Consider the following 23,249-nt stretch of genomic DNA (forward strand, 5'->3'; position numbering starts at 1 on the left):
TTTGACCTTTAAGTAGATGCTTCTCTGGACCTCATTAAACAATCTTAGATCTGGCCTTAGGCTCCCAGAAGTAATGACCTGTGGATCATCTGTTTTTTCTCTTTGAATTTTCTATCTTTCAACTTTGACTTTCAATCATTATAATATAGAAAGCTCTTTCCTATCTTAAATTTCTTTAAACTGTGTGATAACCTTATCACAATACTGTGTGTAACATTATTTTAATCTATCTCACAGAAGGTAACCTTAAAGATGTTTCCTAACATGCCTGACCAGGCGGTGACGTTTCCTAACATGGTTATCCTGAGAGTCAGAGACTCTGACCCAGGGATTTCTCCACAGCACTGTTTCCCCACCATTCCTTCTTCAGGGTGCTGAGACAGGTGAGAAGGTGTCAGACTTGAGGTTCTCCCACGCTTCTCTTCCATATTCATCACTTAACCTGGAACTAAACATGATGGGCCTCAGAACTTAAAGGTCTTTGGACGACAAATGAGTCCTAAAATATTGTTGTGAAATAATTGTTTAAAAATGGAGCACTTTAGCCTGACCAGGCGGTGGCGCAGTGGATAGAGCGTCGGACTGGGATGTGGAGGACCCAGGTTTGAGACCCCAAGGTCGCCAGCTTGAGCGTGGGCACAACTGGCTTGAGCAAAAAGCTCACCAGCTTGGACCCAAGTTTACTGGCTCGAGCAAAGGATTACTCAGTCTGCTGAAGGCCCACGGTCAAGGCACATATGAGAAAGCAATCAATGAACAACTAAGGTGTTGCAACAAAAACCTGATGATTGATGCTTCACATCTCTCTCCATTCTTGTCTGTCTGTCCCTGTCTATCCCTCTCTGACTCTCTCTCTGTCCCTGTAAAAAAAAAAAAAAAAAAAAAAAAAAAAAATGGAGTGCTTTAATTGAAAGTACCAAAGAGTTGTCTTTTCAAGATTCCTGAAATTGCTTGTTTAGTGAAGAAAAGTCATTTGTTTGTTGAAATTATTTATCTACATATTATCTGATTATAAATGTTATATGTGCTCATTATAAAAAGTTCAGAAAGATGAGAGGTGAAATATTATCATTATATTATAGCCCATGGTTGTAAGTACTTTTAAGATTTTTATGAAAATTACATACTGACCAAATTTCCTACACAGACAAGCTTGAGCCTATGTATATAAAGCAAAGGTAAGGTGCTACTATACATACTATACATACTGTTTGTGACTTGTTTTCTTTACTTAACAGTGTGTTCCAATGTCTTCTCTCTCTTTTTTTTTTTTTGGAACTCAACTTCAAAATAAGCACACTTATGATAATCATACTTCTTCGTTTATGACACACTATCATCATTGTCTATATAAAACTCCTCTTGTGTTTTATTATATATATTTTTATCTTCTGTACTCACTTTCATTCCCCTTATCCCTTCTATTATATTGAATACATGTCCTTAGGTAAGTATTCATGCTTGAAAATATATAGTTGTTTTGCATATTTATGTGTTTTAATTTAAATACATAATATTAAATCAATACCAATCCATGTCAATCAATGTAGATTTATATTACTACTTGTTTTTGATGGCTTTATCATTTCTATTGTGTAATTCTACCAAAATCTATATAACTGGTTTTTTATGATGGACATTTAGGTCCTTTTTTTTAAAAAAGCTTTTTATTTTTATTGTTTTAAAAATGTTGAGGTAAAATACCTCTGTATAAAAGTCTCTGCAGATTTATGTGATTATTTCCTTGAGATAATTTTAAAGGACAACTTTGTAAAAAAATCTTCACCCAATTTGCTTGTCTTTCTGTAATGGCACTTAGAATAATCATCTTGGATCCCTATTTCATCGCTTCTCTCTCATTGTTCAGCGGACAAGCTCTAGGACTTTGTTAACAGATATCGTACTGTAATTAATTGATTTAACATTTCCTGGGCACCTGTTCAGTGGTCAGCTTGGAACTGGGTGCTTGGGCAAAGCTGATAATCACTCTGACCTTGAGGAATCCCAGGTCTGGGGAGATATCACACATGCCTTGGAGTGACTACTGTGGTGACAGCAGTGTGTACAAGAGCCAGGGTGTGAAAGAGGAAGCTAGACAATGAAGTCACCAAAGGTGATGCCTCATCTATGTCTGGAAATGTGGATCGGAGCTTACTGGAAGACCAGAGTGGAGTGCACAACCAGAGAGCTTTGAGATGATACGGCCAGGTGGAGCCTTGGGTGGGAGCATGGGGAGAGATGAGACCAAAGAGGCCCCATGGACGGGATGGAGCAGGCGCAGCTGAGCAGCCTTGAATGCCACTCTGAGTACTGAATTCAGAAGGAGGATAATGGAAGACCACTGAAGAGATTAAGCAGGGCAGTGGCATGCTTAGATTTTATGCTTTAGAAACGTCATTTTGGTTATAGTGTGGAAGATGAATTTTCAGAGGGCAAGACTATAGATGGGGCCACAAGTTAGGACATTACTGCAATAATCACAGTGAGACATGAGCTGATGATGGCTTGACCTAAGGTGGTGGCAACAGAGAATGGATCAAATTTTAGAAAGTGAAGAAGTTCAATCTACAAACTACTTAACTGGATGGTTGATTAGATACAGAACTGTGAAGGAGAAGGTAGAGTCCTGGATCCCTCCAGGCTCTGAATGGATCCCTGGGCAGATGGCAGGGTCCTTTACCCAGAGAGTAACACAAGAAGATAACATGTTGGGTCTGATATGGTTATAGGATGCAGAGGTGGGCATGCCTAGCAGGCAGATAGATATATTGTCTAGTATTCAAGAAAGGTCTGCACTAGAGCTAGATTTGGGAACCATATTTACCTTTGTAACATATAATAATATTGAGTAAAAATTTGTTGAATAAGTTTAGTATCACACTTTCTTCAAATAGAACATTTTACTTTTATAAAGCTACTTTTATATGAGAATTTCAAAGTTCTCTGTATTCAAAACCCACCCACAAGTTACAGTGTTTTTTAGCATTACTGCACAGATAACAATTTAAGAACGCAATGAGCGCAAATGGCTCTCGGAGGGGAAAGAGTGGAAGAGTCAGAAGACTGTGACTGTCATTATTGATAGACACTTGGACACGCCACTTGCCCTCAGGATGCCCAGGTCCTCTCTCCGAAAGCAAAGAGAAGACATGCCCCACTGATGCTTGAGGCTGCTCCTAGCCCTGTGATGGGGGGTGTGCAGGTGACGTGGGCGCCCCTGTTCTGCACTTCTCTCTCCCCACTCCCTGCTGCTCTGAGATAAGGGCCATGCCCCTTCCCCACTGGGACTTGGCAGCACAACCTAGAACACAATCTGTTGGACAGAAGGCTGGTATTATTAATGAAAGCATTTCCTCTGCTACCTCACAGAATTAAATAAGGTTCTGACACTGCCAGAGAGGGCTCGTTCCTTTCATAGAAACTGATTCTCGGAAACACATTGAATAGTCGCAGGCAAGACATACAGGCAAGTAAAAATAAGATGCAAAAAAGTGGGTGGCTGCTTGCAACACTTCCAGATGAAAGGTTACCAGCTATTAATCAGCTCACACTTCTGTTCAGTGGGTGAGTGAGGAATGGAAACTTCTCTCAATTGCTGATGCTTAGTCAGAGCTGTGGGTCCTCAAATGACTTTCCTCTGTTGAGTCGGATATGGAGCATTTTTACTTAAATGAAGGAGAGTAAATGGGATCATGGTAAATTCTCCATGTCTCACAATTTGTGTACTTCTGTTTACAAGCACCAGGTCTGGTGTAGGTATTGAGGTTAGGATGACTCCTAGGTGCCTGGACCTGAATCTTGACATGTCCACCTGTCTTCTGGAGCTCCAGATGACAGTTTGCTGGCTTCTGTGATAAGAATACTAATAGCTACTGTTTATTGAACGCCTGCTATATGGAAGGTACCATCAGAGGAAATTTAATGTGTTATCTCATTAATTCTCAGATCAAACCAATGAGCAAATGTCATCATTTTCATTTGACAGATGAGGAAACTGAAGTTCCAAATAGGCTGAGTAATTTATCAAAAGCCATAGCCCTGGTATGTAGCAGCAGCATAACCATTTGATCCCAGGTCTGACTCCAACACAGTTTTTCTCCATTAAACTAAATGTAAGTGAAAAATAAAAGACGTTGACAGAGAAGGGAACCGACAAGAAGGAATAAAAAGGAAATTGAGTCTGAGCAGGAACTTTGCTAAAATCATAGCCTAGCACCTGGATGCCATGTGTGGCATTGGTCTCAGCTGTGGTTCCCAGGTACTTGGGAAATGTTCTTTGTGCCTGGGAAAAGAGAAAGGAAGTGGCAGTTGAGTCTGTCTGCCTCCCAAGAATGATCAGCCACTTGATCTCATACAGATAAGAGTCCCTGAGCACTTGGCAACCTAGTGACCAGATGAGTTTAGTTTGGAACCACCTAGTCAGATTTAAGGGCTAAGGTCAACTGGCAGCTCCCATCTTGGGGTCAGGGCTATCCCATTCAACAAATCTCCAGGACCCTTAAGGCTCTCAGCCCCTGAGCTGTAGAGGGACAGCTGTAGAGGGAAGGAGGCCACTCTTCACTCCCTGGTCACGAGGACATGGATTGGCCTTTCCCAGTCCTGTAGGGCCTAGGACCTTTAGCCCATCTGAGTACCAAGGATCACAGACCTCCGAGTGTTATTGCCAAGGCTCAGTAGCCAGGGCACTGCTAGGTTCTGTCACTAACTCCCTGTGTTCCTGGACATAAGGCCCCTAACCTCCCTGGGGCTCCTCTAGAAAACAACAGGGTTGTATTAGATGATACAACCCTGGGGTTCACTTCTGCTTGTACCTTCATATATTTATTCCACTTTCTGGAATGAAGCTCTTGTCATTTGCTCTAACACTGCCATGAAATATGTTTCCTCATTTATTACACATCAGATAAATACTCCCTCATCTTGGGTCCCCAAGAGTGCAGCTTGTGCCCCTGCCTATTTCATGCAGACAGAACCTTAGCTATAATCTCATGAGGTTTAGGGTTTGAGGTTAAGACACCGGACAACACCAGGAGAAAGAATTGCTTCCCTTTCTCAAAGCTACTCTGGTCCCCAGAGGCTGTGTCAAAGGCCAGGCTGTGATCAGCACGCTCCCTGCACCCTAGGAGATGCTCTCAGAGCTTGTCAACTCCTGGCTTCAGGAGGATGAAGGGGAGAGGAGCAGAAAGAACGAGAGTGTCAAATATTTGCCTTTATTAGAAAAGAATACCCCATGCAATGTGCTGGGCAACTTCGAGTCTTGGTTTTCAGAGTTGTTTTAACAGTCTCTGGAAACTAGCAACCTAATGTCATTTGTTTATAGGATCCAAGATAGGTGGTGATGGGGAGTGTTTCAACATCTTGGCACACAGATAAGCATGCCTCCTGGCTTACAGGTTTTGAGAATTGGGCCTGGAGACAGCTTGCTGAGGGGATGGGAGTTCCCACCAGGTCAGGAGACCAGGGTTCTTATCCCAGCGCTGCCAGTTGCCCATGGAATCTTGGATAACTTCAAACTCTCCAACCTAAAACCAAAGGGCAGAAAACATAAGAGCCCAGAGGCAAACCTTTTCAAGCTTTGGTCATCCTCAGTTGTGTGATTTCTAAATTCTTACTGCTAGTGTCCCCAATACAGGATAGTAAAATCATGTTAGGGATGCCACAGGGAGGAAGGAATCAAACTGAACTTGAATTATGTCTGTGCTACTTTGGGTGTTTTCTTCTCAGATCATCTGCTTTGATTTTTATTCATGTTTACATCAGTGCTTCCCAAATCGACTGAGAAACATATTCACCTAAGTTGCTTATTAAAAGGACAGAATTCCTTGTAAGAATGGGTCTCATAAAACTGTGATTTTAATAAGACAACCAAGGGTGATTTTTGAACTTGGGCAAGTTTGGGAAACAGTGTTTCAGAGTTTTTACTTGGGGACCAGTTACAGGTGAAGTTGCCAGATCTGGTGAGAGTGTCTCTCTGCTCCTTGTGACCTTTAGCTCTGTGCTATGGGTATTCATCTCACCACGCTCTGTATTTGGGAGGTGTGAATATCTCCTGCATTTAGGTCTGAGCCCTTCAAGATTAAACTGTCTTCTCTGTGTGCCCCACTGTGCCCAGCCCCAGCCTTTCTCACAGAAAAGCCTATAAATGTGTGCTGAACTGACTTACCCAGAGTTAATCAGGCCTGAATCAAGGACAAGGAGTAAAGGAAAGTAGTGGGAGTTTGTAGAGAGTGTCATGGAGAAGACAGCTTTGGGACCAAGTCTTGCATAAGAAGTAAGATGTAGACAGGTGGTAAGAAAAGGAAAGAGTGATTTGGGCAGGAGTCCAAGCCTGAACAAGGCTATTCTCTTGCAGTTATTTTCATGGTCAGGTGAAGAGCTCAGCCTGGAGAGAGGACCTGAGCTATCGAAGGGTGGACCCGGGTCATCTGCCACTAGAACCAGCTCATCTTCCCGTCAGGCCTCCTCCTGTACCTTACACTGTCTTATATTCCACAGGCGTCCACACTGAGCCTCTCAAGCCCTTTCCTCTCTGCTCTGAGCCCTATTTCCAGGGCCGTTTTCCTGCTGTGTGTCTGTACCTGCGGTTGGGACAGGCCGTCTCTCTGGACCTGCTGTTCTGTGTGCTTCACCCCAGCCTGGGAAGCTGGATGTAGATATTAGCATGGGTCAGGGTCAACTCAGGGCAACACACACACAAACACATTTTATTTGAATCCTTTTTACAACCAAAAATGTTTTATGGAGGAAGATGTTGGTGGGTGCTTCTTAGCTCCCCTGGTGGCCCTTTTCTCTCTTCCAGGAAGTCTTCCAGTTTTCACCTAAGAGCACTCTTACATGCTCTGCCCTTTCTGCTCTGGATCCTGCTATCAAGACAGGGTAGGAAGTGCATGAGAGGTGGGTAAACCTCAAGGCAGCAAGACCAGTTAGGAGGTGGTTGCAGAATCCAGGCAAGAGATGACAGCCTGTATTAGCGACCAGAAGGGCTCCAGGGGACTTCTTTCATTCTGTACTAAGCTTTTTATTAGCTGTTTGAGCTACAGTAAATTGCTTAATTTCTCTGACCGCAAACTCCTCATCAATAAAGAGAAGATGACAATAATCCTTTTCTTACAGCATTATTATACAAGCAAATGTTGCACAAAGGCCTTTGGTAACCTGTGGTGTATAAAAAGTTAGTGTTTTCTGCAATTAAGTGGCACTGGGCTTTCACTCGAGGGCCTGCCCATCCCTGGTGAGGTTCCTTTGCCCATCAGAACCCCTCCACCAGTCCCATTTTGTGCCTAGTACTGAGTTTCTCCTTATGGTAACTCAAACAGTGAGAAATGATTTGGTTTGTGACTGGTTTTTACCTTGTAGCCTAGACCTCAAATTTAAAAATAATACACTTAGTTTCTGTTCCCTCTCTTCTAAAGTAGCAAACACTCAAGTACTGACAGGTCCACAGGTTAAAAAAAAAATCCACATGTGCTGACTTTTTTGAGATAGCCAATTTGAAGTCTGTGACTCAAATTTTCATATTTACAAAAATTATATTACAAGTCAGTGCATGGCAGGTTAGAAGGGCCTTAAAGACCATCTGGTTCAATTCACTCATCTTTCAAAGAGGAAAATCGAGCAACAGGGAGCAAAGAATCTTATCCAAGATCACAGAATCAATTAGAAACAGCTGGGATGCATCTCCCTTCTATTATGCCATGGAATATTTTCACTGGGAATGTGATAAGTCTTCCTTTCATTTTTACCCTTTCTGTATTCCTGGTCCCAAGTGAAATAGACTATTTAACCCATAGCCACTGCAGCCCCAGAACAAAAGGAGTAGAGGTGGGGAGGGTTAGCCCATGTATGCTTTCTCATTCATTTATCAAACATTACTAAGAACCACCCTATGCTAAGAACTGAGGGCACTGAGATAAAAGCACGGGCCCTACCTTCAAGGGGTTCAGAATTTAATGATGAAGACAGGCAAGAGAACAACCTCTGGGAGAACAGACTAGTTCTTATACGCTTAAATGAAACATTCCTGCCATACGCTGCCTGCACTTTGTATTTATACTTATGGATACGCTGATTCTCCTCATATATAGATTATTCTGAGACTGATTTTCCTATAAAAAAAACATACCAAATACCATAACTTGATGATCAGTGACAAGGTTCTTGAGCACCTACTACATAATGCAGTACCCCTCATTCGTTCATTTCTTTAAAAAATCCTTGTTGAGCACCTAGAATGAGGTACCAAGGAAGCAAAGATAAATAAAAGACAGTTCTCTCTCTCTAGAAACTAACATTCCAATAGGGAAATGAAGAATAATCGAGGAAGCTTTAATTTACAAGATAGGGGGGATGCCTTGGAGAAAGGATGTCTATATTGGCCTTGGGAAGTCTGCAAAGGTCTCATGGAAGGAGGTGGTGTGTGAGCCGAAGCCACTTAAAGAAGAAAAAGTCTGCTGAGCAGAACAAAGACATGCCATTCTAAGAAAAGAGAACAACATGTGCATGGCATGGACCTGTGGAAGCATGTAAGCTTCGGGACCTGTGATAGTTGATGATTGCCTGGCACATGAAACAAAAAGACAGATGAGTAGGCAGGACCTATGGCATCGCATGGAGATGGGACTACATTCTGTAGACAATGGAGAATGGCTGAGGGTTTGGGGAAGAGGATTAGATGGCTAGGTTTATATTTCAGAAATTTATTCAAGCAGCCATGCAGAAAAGGTGGGTTGGAGTCAGTGAGCCCAGTAAGAAGGCTGATCATTAATCCAGCCAAATCCTGATGAAGGCATTGTCAAAGCCACTTTGAGCCAGTTCAGAATTTTATTTTCTGCATGATTCACCCATTGCCAGACACACCTGAATAATAGTCCTGACCATGAAGTGTAACCAAGATGCATAAAGTTATGCATTTGAGTCTTCAGAAGTGTAATTTATGGTCCTGATGATGTTTCTTGTGTGTATAAGAGACCACCCTTTTTCTAGGCAATAAGTACAGTTTAAGAATCATAAATAATCCACGGAGAATCCAAGCTTTTTTGTCCAAGAGAGAAACTGACACTTTGACTTTCTAAAGGCATTTGGAGGAGGTGGTTTTAAATAACCAATAATCCATTTTCCCATTATTAATACAAACTCCCTTCTGAGCTTGTGGTTTTGGTAAATCTAACCGTGTTTTCCAAACAAGGCCCTGGCAAAGTGACTGATCTTTCTCTCATCCTTTTTTTTGCAGTGCCAAGAGACTCTGATTCAGCCTTTCAAACCTTCCTTCTTTTCTCCTCCTGTTCCTTCTCCAAACACACCTTCCATCCACCTGTCTGTGATTGTGCATAGGCGTCTTACAGTTCCGGGTTCAAATTTTAGTTCTGCCACAGATTATTTGTATGATCTTGAAAGAGCTGCCCTAATCCTTATGACCAAGTTGTCACAGGGTCATAGGCAAGAATGTGAATGCCACACACAGCCTACCCCAAGCCAACACTCAGTATTTAGTGGCTATTATCATTAGGTAAGATTCTAGCTCAATAATGAAGATTTGTAATTCTCTACTGAAAAGAACAAAGTGAAGTACTGAAAGTTATGGTAATACATCTTTTGATTATCAGGATAACCATCAATTACAGTTTTCTTACTCAGATTAATTAAACCTGACACCTGAGTACTTACTTGATTTCCATATCCAGCTGTGGAATCCCACAGTTATTTATAATTAAGAGACAGTTGTTAATAAGAGACTTAGAACTTGAAATTAAGAGCAAAAATAAGTAGAGAAGCTCCGTGGTAAAGGGTGTAGATGATGATCCTCAGGTCATTTTCTCAAACAGAAGAGCCTAGAACACCAATGACCACTTGAACGGTGTCTTCTCACAGGGTTGTGTGCTGTCGTCATGGTGCCAAGGAGGAAACCTGCCCTGGAGGTGTTGGCTTAGTTTCAATTCAGTAAAAGAATTGTTCAGTGTTAGGGCAAGTTGCTGACAATGGGTGTGGACTCTGTTTTAGAAGGAGGTAAAAAAAAACAATGATAATAAGCAAGTATGTGATGAGATGATCTTTTCTGGGTTATTGCAAGTGTAAACCTGCCTAGAGCCTGGGAAAGAATTTGTCTCAAACATGTTAAATGAAGCACTAGATCCACTTGGGTAAATTCTTCAAAACCTAACTCAATTTCTTCTAACATTATTTTAAAGTACTTTTTTCTTATTTTGGTGATCCCTTAGATTTTCAAGTTTACCTTGACTTTTAAAATCAATTTGTGATTAATTTGTTGTGTTTTTATTTTTTTTATTATAAAATGACACTAAAGGAAACATTTTTAAGTCATTCTTAATTTTCCTGTGCTAGTACAACTATCTTAATTTTGGAGTATTTTTAATCTTTATTTACCTACCTATTTCTTAATTAGCCATCACAGTAAATCTGAAAGAGTTTTATTATTATATATGCTTTATTTAGGAAGAAATTGAAGATAAGCAGTTCATTAATATTGCCACAAGTAACAGTCATAGTAAATGGCTAAACAGGGAGTAAAACTCAAGAATGATTTCTAACCTATGCTCTGTTTACCTACATTCTTACTATGATAAAGGCCACACAACCTGGCAAATAATCAATATAGGTAACTTTATTCTATGCCCTATTATTTTTTACTTACCAGCAGTAATAAAGAAAGAATTGAATTATGTCAACTGAAATTTGCCAACCAATCTTTTGAAAAAGCATCCAAGCATTGATCAACACTGGAAGCAATTTTGTAGGAAGTCTCTGAAGATGAGACGAGAAATGGAGAATTGATGCAACTAATAAAATTGAGCTGTTCCCATTTGAGAAAAAAAAAAAAAAGCTGCAACTTTAAGAACTATAACAACTGAGACTCCCTACCATTGTGAATCAGATTTTCCAAACCACTTTTTGATCGTTTGGCTATAAAGCCTTCTTATTGTTCTTGTCAATAATTTTAGTAATCCCACAAACAAAATGTAGAGGATTAGGCACCTGCACAGCAAATGCTAATAAACTTAATTCATAGAAGGAAAATATAAGCAGTCTCCATATACTTTATATGAGTTGCATAAAAGGGGACAGCTGTCTCTCCATTTGGTAATCAATGTCATGTGAAAGATGGCGCACAATGGAGGAAGATGAGCTCTACTTTTGAGATGCGGGAAGAGCATTTTGTGCTCATTTCTTTTCTGGAACAGCACACAGAAGGAAGTAGACTTAGTGAGACTTTGATCAGACCCCTGGGAGAGAGTTTCCACCAAGGAACTGCTCAGAACTCCAGCTTGGCTCTTAACCAGGTTTGGAATAATCACAGCCATGACACTAATTGCATTAACTTGCTTTTCTTCAGGCAGAATGGGGAAACAGAATAGCAAGCTGGCCCCCGAAGTGATGGAGGACCTAGTGAAGAGCACAGAGTTTAACGAGCACGAGCTCAAGCAGTGGTACAAAGGCTTCCTCAAGGACTGTCCCAGCGGGAGGCTGAATCTCGAGGAATTCCAGCAGCTCTATGTGAAGGTAGGTTGTCTTCTCCACTTCTTTTATTCTCAAGCCAGAAAACATTTTCTTCGTGAAGTGTAGCTTCATGTGGAATTATAACTCAGAGTACCCAGTTTGTTTTACACACACACACACACACACACACACACACACACACACACACACACACACACAAATAGAAACAGACTCATAGATACAGAGAACAGACTGACTGCTGTCAGACGGGAGGAGAGTTAAGGAGCTGGGTGAAAAAGTTAGATGTATTAAGAAAAAAGAAAAAGAAAACCTCATATACACAGACAACAGTATGGTGATTACCAGAGAGAGAAGGTGGGGGGGAGGTCAAAGTCAGTAAAGGCGAGGATAATGGTGGTAGAAGAAGACTTGGTTTGGGACAGTGGATATATAACATAGTGTACAGGTGATGTATTATAAAATTTTACACCTGAAACCTATACAGTTGTATTAACCGATGCCTCCCCCAAAAATTAAATAAATATTTTTTTAAAAAAAAGAAAAAATTGACAATTTTAAAAAAGTAAAAGGGTGTGTTTTGTTCCAGAGATAAGCAGTTTCTGAACAAGAAGAATAATTGTTCAATCAAATACTGATGAGGGTTTAGAGAATGACAGAGGTTGGTAAAAGAACAGTAAAATTTTAGATAATCATGTTTGCTGATGATTATTGACAAGCTGCTATTGTTTGGCTTGAAAGGTTATCTGTACCTCTCTCAGTTAAAGAGAAAGTACATGGGTTTTCCAACCGAGAAAGGTCCTTCCTATTTGCAGATAAGAAAAAACAAATTTCCTCAGCATTGCATGTAGAAGGGGGTAGGGGAGGTCTGATGTACATTGGGCATCAAAGTCTACAACATGGACTCTTAACTCGGCATTTTGTACTGTTAGGAAGATAATCTTTTCCAGGACATTAGATAAACTGTTCCATGGAAGGTATCATTTCTACTGCAGTGCTGTTGTCTGGGTTGGTCTGAGGTATATCAGGCATGATTCAACACCTTCCATTTTGTGTCTAGTTATATAATGTTAGGCTTGTGGAAGAAATGTGCACTCTTTCTTTTAATTTTTTCTGACTAAAATACCCAATATAAAATATTGATTTCACCATGTAAGTGTACAATTCAGATTACACCATTTGAGCAATCTGAAACATCCACATGCATGTATGTGTATAGGATGCTTGCATAAAATATGAGACGTCATTATCTCTTGAAGTTGAACATTTCACATAGCGTGAGCTGCAGAACTCCATCCTAGAACATGTACAAGAAAGGACATGTTGACTGACCAGGCAGTGGTGCAGTGGATGGAGCATCGGACTAAGATGCTGAGGACCCAGGTTCGAGACCCCAAGGTCGTCAGCTTGAGTGCGGGCTCATCTGGTTTTAGCAAAGCTCACCAGCTTGAGCCCGAGGTCTCTGGCTCAAGCAAGGGGTCACTCAGTCTGCTGTAGCCACCACCCCCCTGTCAAGGCACATATGAGAAAGCAATTAACGAACAGCTAAGGTGCCGCAACAAAGAATTGATGCTTCTCACCTCTCTCCCTTCCTGTCTGTCTCTCTCTCTGACTCTCTCTGTCACTGTGACAAAATAAGTAAATAAAGTTATAAATTAAAAAAAAATTAATTAAAAAAAAAAGAAAGGACATGTCTGAGAATGCTCACAGCTGCACTGTTCACAATAGCAAAGCTGGGAAACAACACAAATGCCCATCAGAGGGGAGTGGAAAATCAACTGTGGTATAGTCACACAAGCAGTTAAAAGAATTGAACTGTAGTGACACTGAAACAGTAAGTGCAATAAAGTAAGTCTCAAAACATTCTAAATTAAACACAAATAACATAAGACTACAAAAAATGCTATGAAATCATATAAAAAGGAAAGCAAGATAGTGGCAAACACAGGATTTAGACTGATTATACCAGTGGGGAAGAGGTAAGAGATGACATGGGGGTACAGCCACATCGTGAGATACACATTGTGTCAAAGTCATAGCTATGGTTTTGGGTGGTGAGTTTGCAGGGACTTATGTCATTATTGAAAGCTCACTAACCCTGCATGGACTACTGATGAATGTCAGGGACTCAAAATGATCATTACTGCAAAGCTGAGAACATGAATGCTCTAGATATATAAAAAATTGTAAGTATGTGTAGAATGGTACACATATACTGGCATGTTATAAGGTAACTGTGACATTTCTAGAAGATCTAAGTAATTCATTTTTAGCATGTGAAGATCTTTTATATACAAGTGCTGAGAAATGCACTTATTATTCAATTGATATAAATTGCTATTGCAGAAAAGTGTGATAGTATGCATCTTCCTAGACTATTATACATACCTCTCTTCATAGTTTTCAAAGTCACATCTTTGACCATTTTATCACCCAGGAGTTAGCTGAGCCTCAGAACTGCCTTCACTCTCAGCCTCAAGGAAAGTACAGACAAAAATGAAGCTTGTCAAAGACACTTTCATATCACTTAAGGTCATGCCAGCTGTCACTCTGTTTTTAAGAGAACTCTGTGTGCCATGTTCCTCACTATTTGTTTAAAATGAGAGGGGTTTTGCCTTTGAAGACATAGCTGAAATGAAGGAAATGAGGTATCTCATTTATATACCGGAAATACTCATCCCCGAAAAAGCAGCAGCCTCAAGACGGGGAGAAGGGCGGATGTAAACATTAAGCACAGCTCAGCACTTTGTGGAGCACTGATGTGTGTGAACCAACAAAACCTGCCACCTCCCCTCCCCCAGCCCAGCCCAGCCCAGAGTGGAGTTTTTTGTTCCGGGAAGAGAATGTATGACTTTCTGGATGGTGTTGAGACTCTTGGCAGCCTCTTAACAGCCATATTCAAACACAGCCTGTACTCTTGTATCAAATCGTCAGAAAGTAGACAAAGTTTCCTCTCCTTCCAGAATTGTCCAAGGACATAATACAAAGAAGAATCATGTAGGAAATAATGCTACATGCTGAGGAAAAAACAAAAACAAAAACACAGACAAAGACAAAGACAAGTCTGATAGGCAAGAAAGGAGAAGTGCAGAAAATTGTGGATTATATAATGAGGACCAGGAGAAGGGCTGAGAGGAAGAAAACTTCCTTTAATGTTGCTGAAAAGTGCAAAGATTCAGCAAGTCACGGTCCTTCTCCACTTCAGTGGCTCTTTCTAGCTGAGTGTGGGAGTTGACATGTCCTGGAATACAGCTGAGCGAGCAAAACGGCCTGTGGCCTCTGCCCTCCTGTCTGTGGCCAGCCTAGCCCGTCTCCTGTGGCGGACCTGACCCAGGCTCCAGGACAGTCACCTCCGGGCAGCGGAGCAAATTCCGATGAGGCGTGGAGCAGGGCTAGATAATGGGAGGGGCCTTCTGCTGCAGAGCCAGGAGCCGCAAGCCCTCACCTGCGGAAGCCTTTGTAGCCCAGATATAAAGGAACTCTTTCACTAAGACTAGGTTCGAAAATACTTAAAACTGAGGTTCATAGAAGTGAGGCAATCTGTCCCATGTCACAAAAAGACTGGAGGCAGGAGAACGGACAGTAAAATGGGCATACTGGCTCCCACCACGGCGCCCAACCCTACCTGTGGGCTGGATTCCATGGCAGTGCCTTATCTACCCTTCCATCCCCGCCACCATTCATAGGCTGAGATGCGCTTTGACAAACACAGATCTCTGGCAGGGTCCTTCTTGGTCTGACACAGGTTTCATTCTTCTCTCATAAGGACCACAATCATCTCCTTGCATTAACATAAGGCCCAGCAGCTAGCCCCAAGCCGGCTGCATCAGTGTTTGTGGAGTGAACAGGAAACGTTGGCTGGGTGCCTCCATCGCAGGGAGCCTTGTGGTGGAGGCAGGTAGAAGTAACGAAAGGGCAGTCCTGTCTGCCCCCAGGATCTCACGGGCCACTTGGAAAGCCTCACTTAACCACAATACAGGGCCGAATGACAAATGCTTATGGAAATCAAAAATTAATCAAGGTAGTGATGAAGGACTTTTAGTTTTTAAGAGATAAAATATCTCTAAGGAGATATTTTTACCTTTTTCAAGCTTGGTACCTGTGATAGGTTGAACTGTGTCCCCCACACCAAATTCATAGGTGGAACTTTTAACCTCCAGTCCCTCAGACCATGACTATATTTGGAGATAGGGTTATTAAAAAGGTAATTTCAAGTGAAAATGAGGTCATTAGAGAGGGCCCTAATCCATTATGATTGGTGTCATAAGAACAGGAGATTAAGACACAGACCTACACAAAGGGATGACCGTATGAGGACACAGGGAAGAGACAGCCATCTATGAGCCAAGGAGAGAGGCCTCAGGAAAAACAACCTTATCAACACGTTGATCTTGAACTCCTACCCTCTCAAAACGTGAGAAAATACATTTTTCATTTTAAGCCACCCAGTGTGTGGTACTCTGTTCTGGAGGCCCCGGCAAACTAACACAATACCAGTTTCTTCTCTGTTACAAGCTTCTCCCGTGTGAATGCAGAGCCCTCTGTACCTGGTGGAAGGACACCTGTCCGGACTGTACCGGTAGCCCGGCACAAGCAGGGGTGTCTGTGTCTCTGGTCACAGGAGTCGTAAGAGATGTTTCATTGCTCCCACCATAGCACTGCTGTGAGAGGTTGGGAAGAGAGCTTTCGCATTTTGTCAAAAAGAACCAAGTACTTGATGTTTTTCTCCCGTGAGCATTTCCTCAAGTCAAGTTCACAAATAAGATTGAGGCTTTGCAATTTTAACTATATTTTCAGAGAAGCAGCCGCAGTTTCCAAAGAAAACCTACCCTGAGGAAAAGCGAGCAGCTGCCCGAGGGAGGAAGTGTCCCTATCCATGGCCCTTTTCTTTGGAAGGCTTATGCCAGCCTATTTTGTTTAGTCATGTGACATCAAAGCCAAAGAAACCATATAACAAAGCTGGCAGAGTCCTGTAAAGCCCCAAATGGATTCTGTTATTGGTTTGGAACCTGACTGTCAGAATTGTTTGCATCAGGAACATTTGTATGAGTTCAGGCTGAGTTGGAAATGTGGTTGGTGGCAGTTAAAAATAATAATGGGATTTGAAATCTGGCAGACCTGAGACCTCTGCCTTTCTGAATCTGTAGTTCCTGATCTTTAATATGGAAATAATAAGCCTGGACCTATCACCTCAATGGTGGAGTCTCAAAGGAAAGAAGGGAAGTAAAAGTGATTCTGAAAACCTCTAACAAGATGTTTTTGTCATCATGACTGATGAACTACTCATTTACTCTCCGAGAGTCAAGATGAAAAATAGGTTTTATTTTACATTCCAGAGCCAATGGCAATGTAATGGACTCCAGAGGAGGGTGTAGGCTCTAATACCTACCATGTTCTCCAAGGTGGGGCCTCAGCCTCGGCAGGACCCACCACAAGGCTACACTAGTCTCATTCCATGGGACCTTAGACACTGAGCTCTGTATTGCACCAGTTTCTTCTGGAGAGTATTAGGTGTTAGGTAAGCTGGAGGTGTACCTGAGGCAGGTGGGATGGAGGGCCTGGAGAACAATTTGGCCATTCCTCATTCAACTGTGTGAATTTTAGTAAAACTGATTTGCATATAACAGAAGAGTTCCTGCCAAGTCATGCCATGTCCACCCAAATGATCCTCTCCTGAAGAGCCTCTGTAGTTTGATCATTAGAAAATATACTTCCAGCTTATCCATAGAAGAGTGGGTTTATTCACTATTCATTTAAGACTCATTACCCTTGTGCTTCCTATAGGACAGATGCTGTCCTGGGCATTGCCCTCAGTAAACTCAGAGCCTTTTGGAGCTAGAATGTCAGCTTATTTTTGAATAATGCATTTCACTTCTCAAATCCTAGAATAACCTTCCCTGATCTCCCCATTCTCAAAGCCAGAAGTCTCTTCCTCCTCTCTGTTCTTATGACTTTGGCCCCTCACCTCCTTTCACAGGTACATTATAGTTTTGCCACACAACTCTGCAAGCTTTTCTCATACTCTCACTTGTGAGAGCCCTTCTCCATTCCCCAGAGCCTACACTACTGTCAGTGTTTTGTCTGAATGCATGTAAATGTGGTAGAAGGCTAATGTGGACCTGGCTCCACCATTTATTAGCTATGTGAACTTGGAAAAGTCTTATGCTTAGAGGTTTGTTAATAAATCAACAAATCACTCCGACCTCAGTTTTCTCTTCTGTCAAATGGGAGGAATACTCTGAATCTTGTTTAGTTCGTGTGAGAGCCAACCAAAGTAGCTTTGTAAACAGTGAATCGTCTTATCTGGGTAAGACTGATCAGTGGCTAGGTTAAGGTGCCTGGGCATGAGAAGGCTTCCAGGTGCCAAACAGACCAGTCTCTTGGTCTGTGGCATTGTTTGGGAAAAGGCATTCCTCCTTCTACCCTTCTTGTGTTCTTGCAGCTAGACTACCAATAAAATTGGCATGAGTAGAATGATAAGAGAAAAATCCCAAATTATTATATGTACATGGGAGAAATAAAAGAATAATGTTCTGAGAGAGAAGTGGAGTAGGTAATTTATATATTCTGTATATAAAGAAACAATAAATTAGTGAGGACTTTGACAAGACAAAAGAGCTTAAGTGTTGGGGTACATAGTAAGGAATTTAAGTAGAATATAGGCTTAGGGCAGTGAATCAGTAAACTTAGTAAGGGTTTGTTTATACAAGCTTCTCGGCCCTGGATTCTCTATCTCTGGCAATAAGGTTGTGTGCTCCGGAGTCTGACCGCTCTGCATCTTAGCCCTTTTATAGCAGTGAGGACACCTGCCACATGGAGTTATACTGCCTTCATTTATGCATTCAATTATAGAGACAGAGGAGCAGTGGAGAGCTCCTCCTGCCCCTGCTGCTTCTCAAGTGATTTTAATTCAAAATAATCAATATGCTATTGTGGGATATTTTGTAGTGGCCTGCCCTGAAACCAAATAGCATCAAGAGCTGGCTCTCCCATCAGCTATTTTATCAAACGAATATGTGACAGAGATGGCTATTACAGTTTCACAACATCAGATTCAAATCAAATTTGAAAATAAAAGACTTGGCTCAAAAGTGAATTTTGGATCATCAGTTTTTAAGGATTTGGATTCTGCTGGTTCGTAAGAGGTAGTTAGGAGGAGGCCTTATTAAAAATTTGTTGAGCAGAGCTATATGCAGAATCATTTTAATTCCTTCGGGAAATAGACTTTACATAAGACACAAAATGTTATCCATATTGGGCTGGTGAGGATGCTCCGGTTTTTAATAAAAACCTGGGAATTCCATTTCATTTGGAATGTTTCCCAACTTGATTGAGGCTGCACTTCAACTTGAATTAATGGGAAAACAAGAGCTGGGATCTGAAATCTCAAGAAAGAGATAACAATAAAGTTCCAGTTCTGGAAAAACAAGGTCCCAAGTGAGGTTCCAAGGGCATTTTATCATAGGTAGATTGTCTCAGGGAACAGCTACCTACCAGTGAGTCTTGCATTAGAGAGAGCATTTATCCTAGAGGGGTTGAAATGATAACCTTCTAACTGTCTCAAAGGGTGTGAAATTCTTTTGAATGACTTCCACATTTGGGATTTTGCTTCTCTGTGATATAGCACATGTCACTGAGAGAGATATCAATGGTCGTTGCCATAGTATCCGAAGGAATGCTCTTAGATGATACCTCGACTTCTCTGTTCTCAGGATCAAGCTGGAAAGAGCCTTTTAGAAGTCTTTCAGTTCACTGTCCTCTGTCCTTCTATCCCCCAGGTCCCATCCCTCCCCCCACTCACAGCTTACCTCATTCTAAATTTGCAAAGGAGGAAACTGAAACCGTTGGGACGGGGATGGGCAGTCCAAGATGAAGCAGTTTCTATTGCTTCACTTAACATCCAACAGGATGTGTCTCAGCTTCAGCCTGATTATGGGAGTTTTAAGCCAGGCAGGCCAACCCTCTCCTCTTAGCTATTATCTTCAGCTAATTGTTAAAGGACAACCCATCTCAATTTGGAAATAGTGCCAAAGAGGAAGAAATAGTCCATGTCTGTTACAGGATTAAACTTAAAGACACAAAATCATGTCTGCATCTCTCATTGTAAAGTTGTTATACACTACTGGACGTTTACGTCCCTCTGAAAGGGTGGTAGGGACATGGATTTGGTACCACTGACCTAGCTTGGTGGGAATCATTCTTTCCTTCCCTTCCTGTGGCCCATTGAGTACCTGCCAGAAAAAAACTCTCCATCTTTTTGGTTATCACTCTTGTGTCTCCACTTGAAATGTTCTTGGATCTTTGACTGTTTCTCTCCAAAGTTGTTATGGAGCATAGGGTCCCATCTTTGTGATTGCCCTGATGTTGCTGGAAATCTTTCCTGTGAAATGTCAGCTTCTCCCCTCCCAGATGAAATGCAGTCCTGTCATAACTTGGAAGAATGGGAGAGATCAGCTATAAAATATCCTAAATCCATCTGCAAAATATCCAAGGGCTTCATCGGCTCTGTCATAGGAGAATCCCTTTATAAATAGTAATACAGAGAAGCTACTAGCTTCTATCCTTAATAAACACTGCTGGGAGATATCTATAACACGTCTGCAGCCAGGAACTAAGGGGAATACAAAGTTTGAGTCAGATTTCCTCATTTGTGTAAAGGGATTTCAACCTAGTATGACGATCTATATAGATAGCTAAGAGAGAACAAAGAGTAATATTTGTTCCAAGACCAGCAAAGATATTATAGCCTAGAGAATTTCTATATAAATATCTTCAGTGAAGATTTCAAGATCATTTGAAGTATAGGTAGGAGTTGCAACTGCAAGGGTGGCATTCCTAAGAGAAGAGACAACATAAGCAAGGGCACAAGGACAGGAGGCAGAAGGGTGGTGTGGGGAATAGGAGGCAGCTGTGTTGGCTGAAATGTCAGATGACCAAAGAGGTAATGGGGAAAGTGAGGTTGGAGATGTGAGTGGGGCTCAATCACAGAGTCATCGAATGTTGAGAAAGCCCAAAGTCTTGTCTGTGTACACAAAGCAAACAAATGGTTTCTTGCAAGGATGTGTTAGAGGACCATAGAGATTCTGGTGACCTGGTATTATATTCTTCTTAAAATACCATAATGACAATACCAGGAATGTATTGTTTTCCTGTCCAGCTACCCAAACAGGGAGGGACTGTGCCTTATTCATCTCCATATACTCAGTTCTCGATCACAAAAAGTAGTTGATTGAGAGAACAAATTGATAAGTGAATAAAGGATTCTGTCTTAGAGGTTAATTGAAATTAAATTTGAAGAATAAATAAAAAGAATGAAACATATTATAACATATTATCCAGAATAATAACCCTACAAAGACTCAAAATGAACAACACTGATACAGGATGTTTGAATAAGCAGAGTGCAGCACGATGTAATAGGGTAACATAGCACCCCTATTCCCTATTCTCAGAGTTAAGTGGCTGGTTAATTTTCCTGTGAATATGTCAGGCACTTGCTAGGAAAGAGAGTTCTCAATGAACTTCCTGAATATTACTTTTCCAAAGAGAAAATGAAAGGATAAAATGTAAAACTCAAGATGTCTAATATAAAAAAAGCTATCCGATGACTTGGAAATCAGGCTGTGTATGTAAGAGTTTGTAATTAGATTGTCAGAGAAAAATGTGAAAACTAAAAAGATTTTCTTTTAGAAGAAAGGCAGGGGAAACCATCAAAGACAGAGATGGTCTCTGAAAATAGATAGCTGTGCCTGCTTTCTAAGTAAATCTCACTGCATAGTCAAGGTAGAACTTATTTTTATCTAGATTCGTTTTTAAAAATGTGACATGTCTACCAGGAGCACGAGAAATGATGGCATCCTGTTAGAGCTAATATGTGTGGCTTCGCAGCTCGGCCCCAGTCATACTGCCTGCAGACTCAGGAGCTGGTGCTTGGAGACATCTTTCACGATGACACAGCCGGGTTGCCAGGGTAACTCCCAGGATGAGGCTCTGGATGGCTTTGGGAGAGATTACATAAGACAAGACCGACTGGAAAGAGTCAAAGAATGTTCTGGAGTCAAGAGACGAAATGAGTTAGATGGATATTATCTGTTGAGCTTTCAGGCTGAGGGCATGGTGAGGCTATTTGAAAGTAGGCAGCCTCAGACACCTGAAACAGCCTGTTAGATTTTTCTTTGCTCAGTGGTCAGACTGGTGAAGAAAGCGCTGGGTAACTGAGGGTTCCCGTTGACACAGAGTAAATATAATAGTATATATCAGGCAAGGAAACGTTTCCCTAAGAATTAGTCTAACAATCTCCTTTTAAGATTTCAAAATATTGGAGGTGCTCTGTTACATTGTGTTAAAAAACTAATACTTAAGTGCTACCTTCTCAAAGAGGAAATAAAAGGATAAAATATAAACCTTGAGATGTCTAACATAAAAAAAACTATGCAGCCTGACCTGTGGTGGCGCAGTGGATAAAGCGTCTACCTGGAAATGTTGAGGTCACCTGTTCGAAACCCTGGGCTTGCCTGGTCAAGGCACATATGGAAGTTGATGCTTCCAGCTCCTCCCCCCTTTCTCTCTCTGTCTCTCTTCTCTCTCTCTCTCTCTCTCTCTCTCTCTCTGTCTGTCTCTCCTTCTCCTCTCTAAAATGAATAAATTAAAAAAAAACCTTTAAAAAAAAAAACTATGCAAAGACTTGAAAATCAGACTGCCTGTGTTAACACATGTTAACATGTGTGTGTTGTTCAAATGGATGACCAAAACTATTGAATTCATAGTCGTCAATGGAGGAGACATGAAGATCTTCCAGTGTGTGTGTGTGTGTGTGTGTGTGTGTGTGTGTGTGTGTGTGTGTGTGTGTAATCACACATACAGAGACATGCTCACACACATTTTATATGGGTAAAAGTTCAACTCAGTGCAATAGGGAATCGGGGTTTCAGCATGACTGGAAGCTATTTTCTTTCCCAGAAAGTCCTAGCTGACTGGCAGCTCTGCTCCATAAGCCTGGAGGGACTCATTCCCTTCTGTCCTGGTGCCCCTTCCTAGAGTGTTGCTCTCTTCACAAAGGACTCTCCACAGTGTCACTTTCCAGCTAGTGCGAAGGAAAAGACATAAGGGATGGGGAAATATACCTTTATTTTTAAGGACAAGACCAGAAATTGCATACATTACCTCAGCCCATTTCCAGTTTAGTCTCATGACAACACCTGGCTGCCAAGGACACTGGGCAAGTAGCCTTCATTTTGGATGGGTATATGCCCAGCTAAAAAGTCCGTGACTGAGGAAGGAGAATCTACTAGATAATGGGGAATCACTAGCAGTCTCTTCCCAGAGGGAACGTTTCTCTGGGCGTGGGGGCTCCTTCCTGGCATCAGCCTCTCTTCTCAAGGTCAGAGGCAAGATGTGTGGCTATTTGATGGAAAACTTCATCCGAATAGAGAGTTAAACTGACAATAAAGGTCCCAATGATTGGTCACTGCTGCAGTCAATGGGGTTTATTATTTTTTAAACTCAAGAAACTGTTGCCCATAATTTGTTAGCCCCTCCTGTCATATCTATACCTGCTCCCTGACTGTTTATCCCCATGAGAGCATCTCTTCTGGTGTGCCTCTGGGCTAGGGGACCATGATTAGTGTTTGTGTTTCTGTCCTCAGGTCAATTTGGCAACAGAAGAATTTATTTGCCCACATGACTTGAATAACACATGGAGATGAGGGCTGTGGTGACATTAGGCAAATACACCATCACATGAGGGACAAACACTTAACAATGGGTGAGAGATGCTGAGA

General features: G+C 41.6%; 1 protein-coding gene across 2 annotated transcripts in view; it reads left to right on the top strand.

Moving 5' to 3' along the window:
• Positions 1 to 23,249, top strand: part of VSNL1 (visinin like 1) — an 83,833-nt gene that overhangs the window by 24,595 nt on the left and 35,989 nt on the right. For both annotated transcript variants that reach the window (XM_066386194.1, XM_066386193.1), the window contains exon 2: positions 11,348 to 11,514. In XM_066386194.1, the coding sequence (XP_066242291.1) occupies positions 11,353 to 11,514 (162 nt within the window). In that variant the 5' untranslated portion in view covers positions 11,348 to 11,352. The remainder of the gene's footprint in view (positions 1 to 11,347; positions 11,515 to 23,249) is intronic.

The sequence above is a fragment of the Saccopteryx leptura genome, chromosome 5 (assembly GCF_036850995.1).
Source record: "Saccopteryx leptura isolate mSacLep1 chromosome 5, mSacLep1_pri_phased_curated, whole genome shotgun sequence".
Classification (NCBI taxonomy): domain Eukaryota; kingdom Metazoa; phylum Chordata; class Mammalia; order Chiroptera; family Emballonuridae; genus Saccopteryx; species Saccopteryx leptura.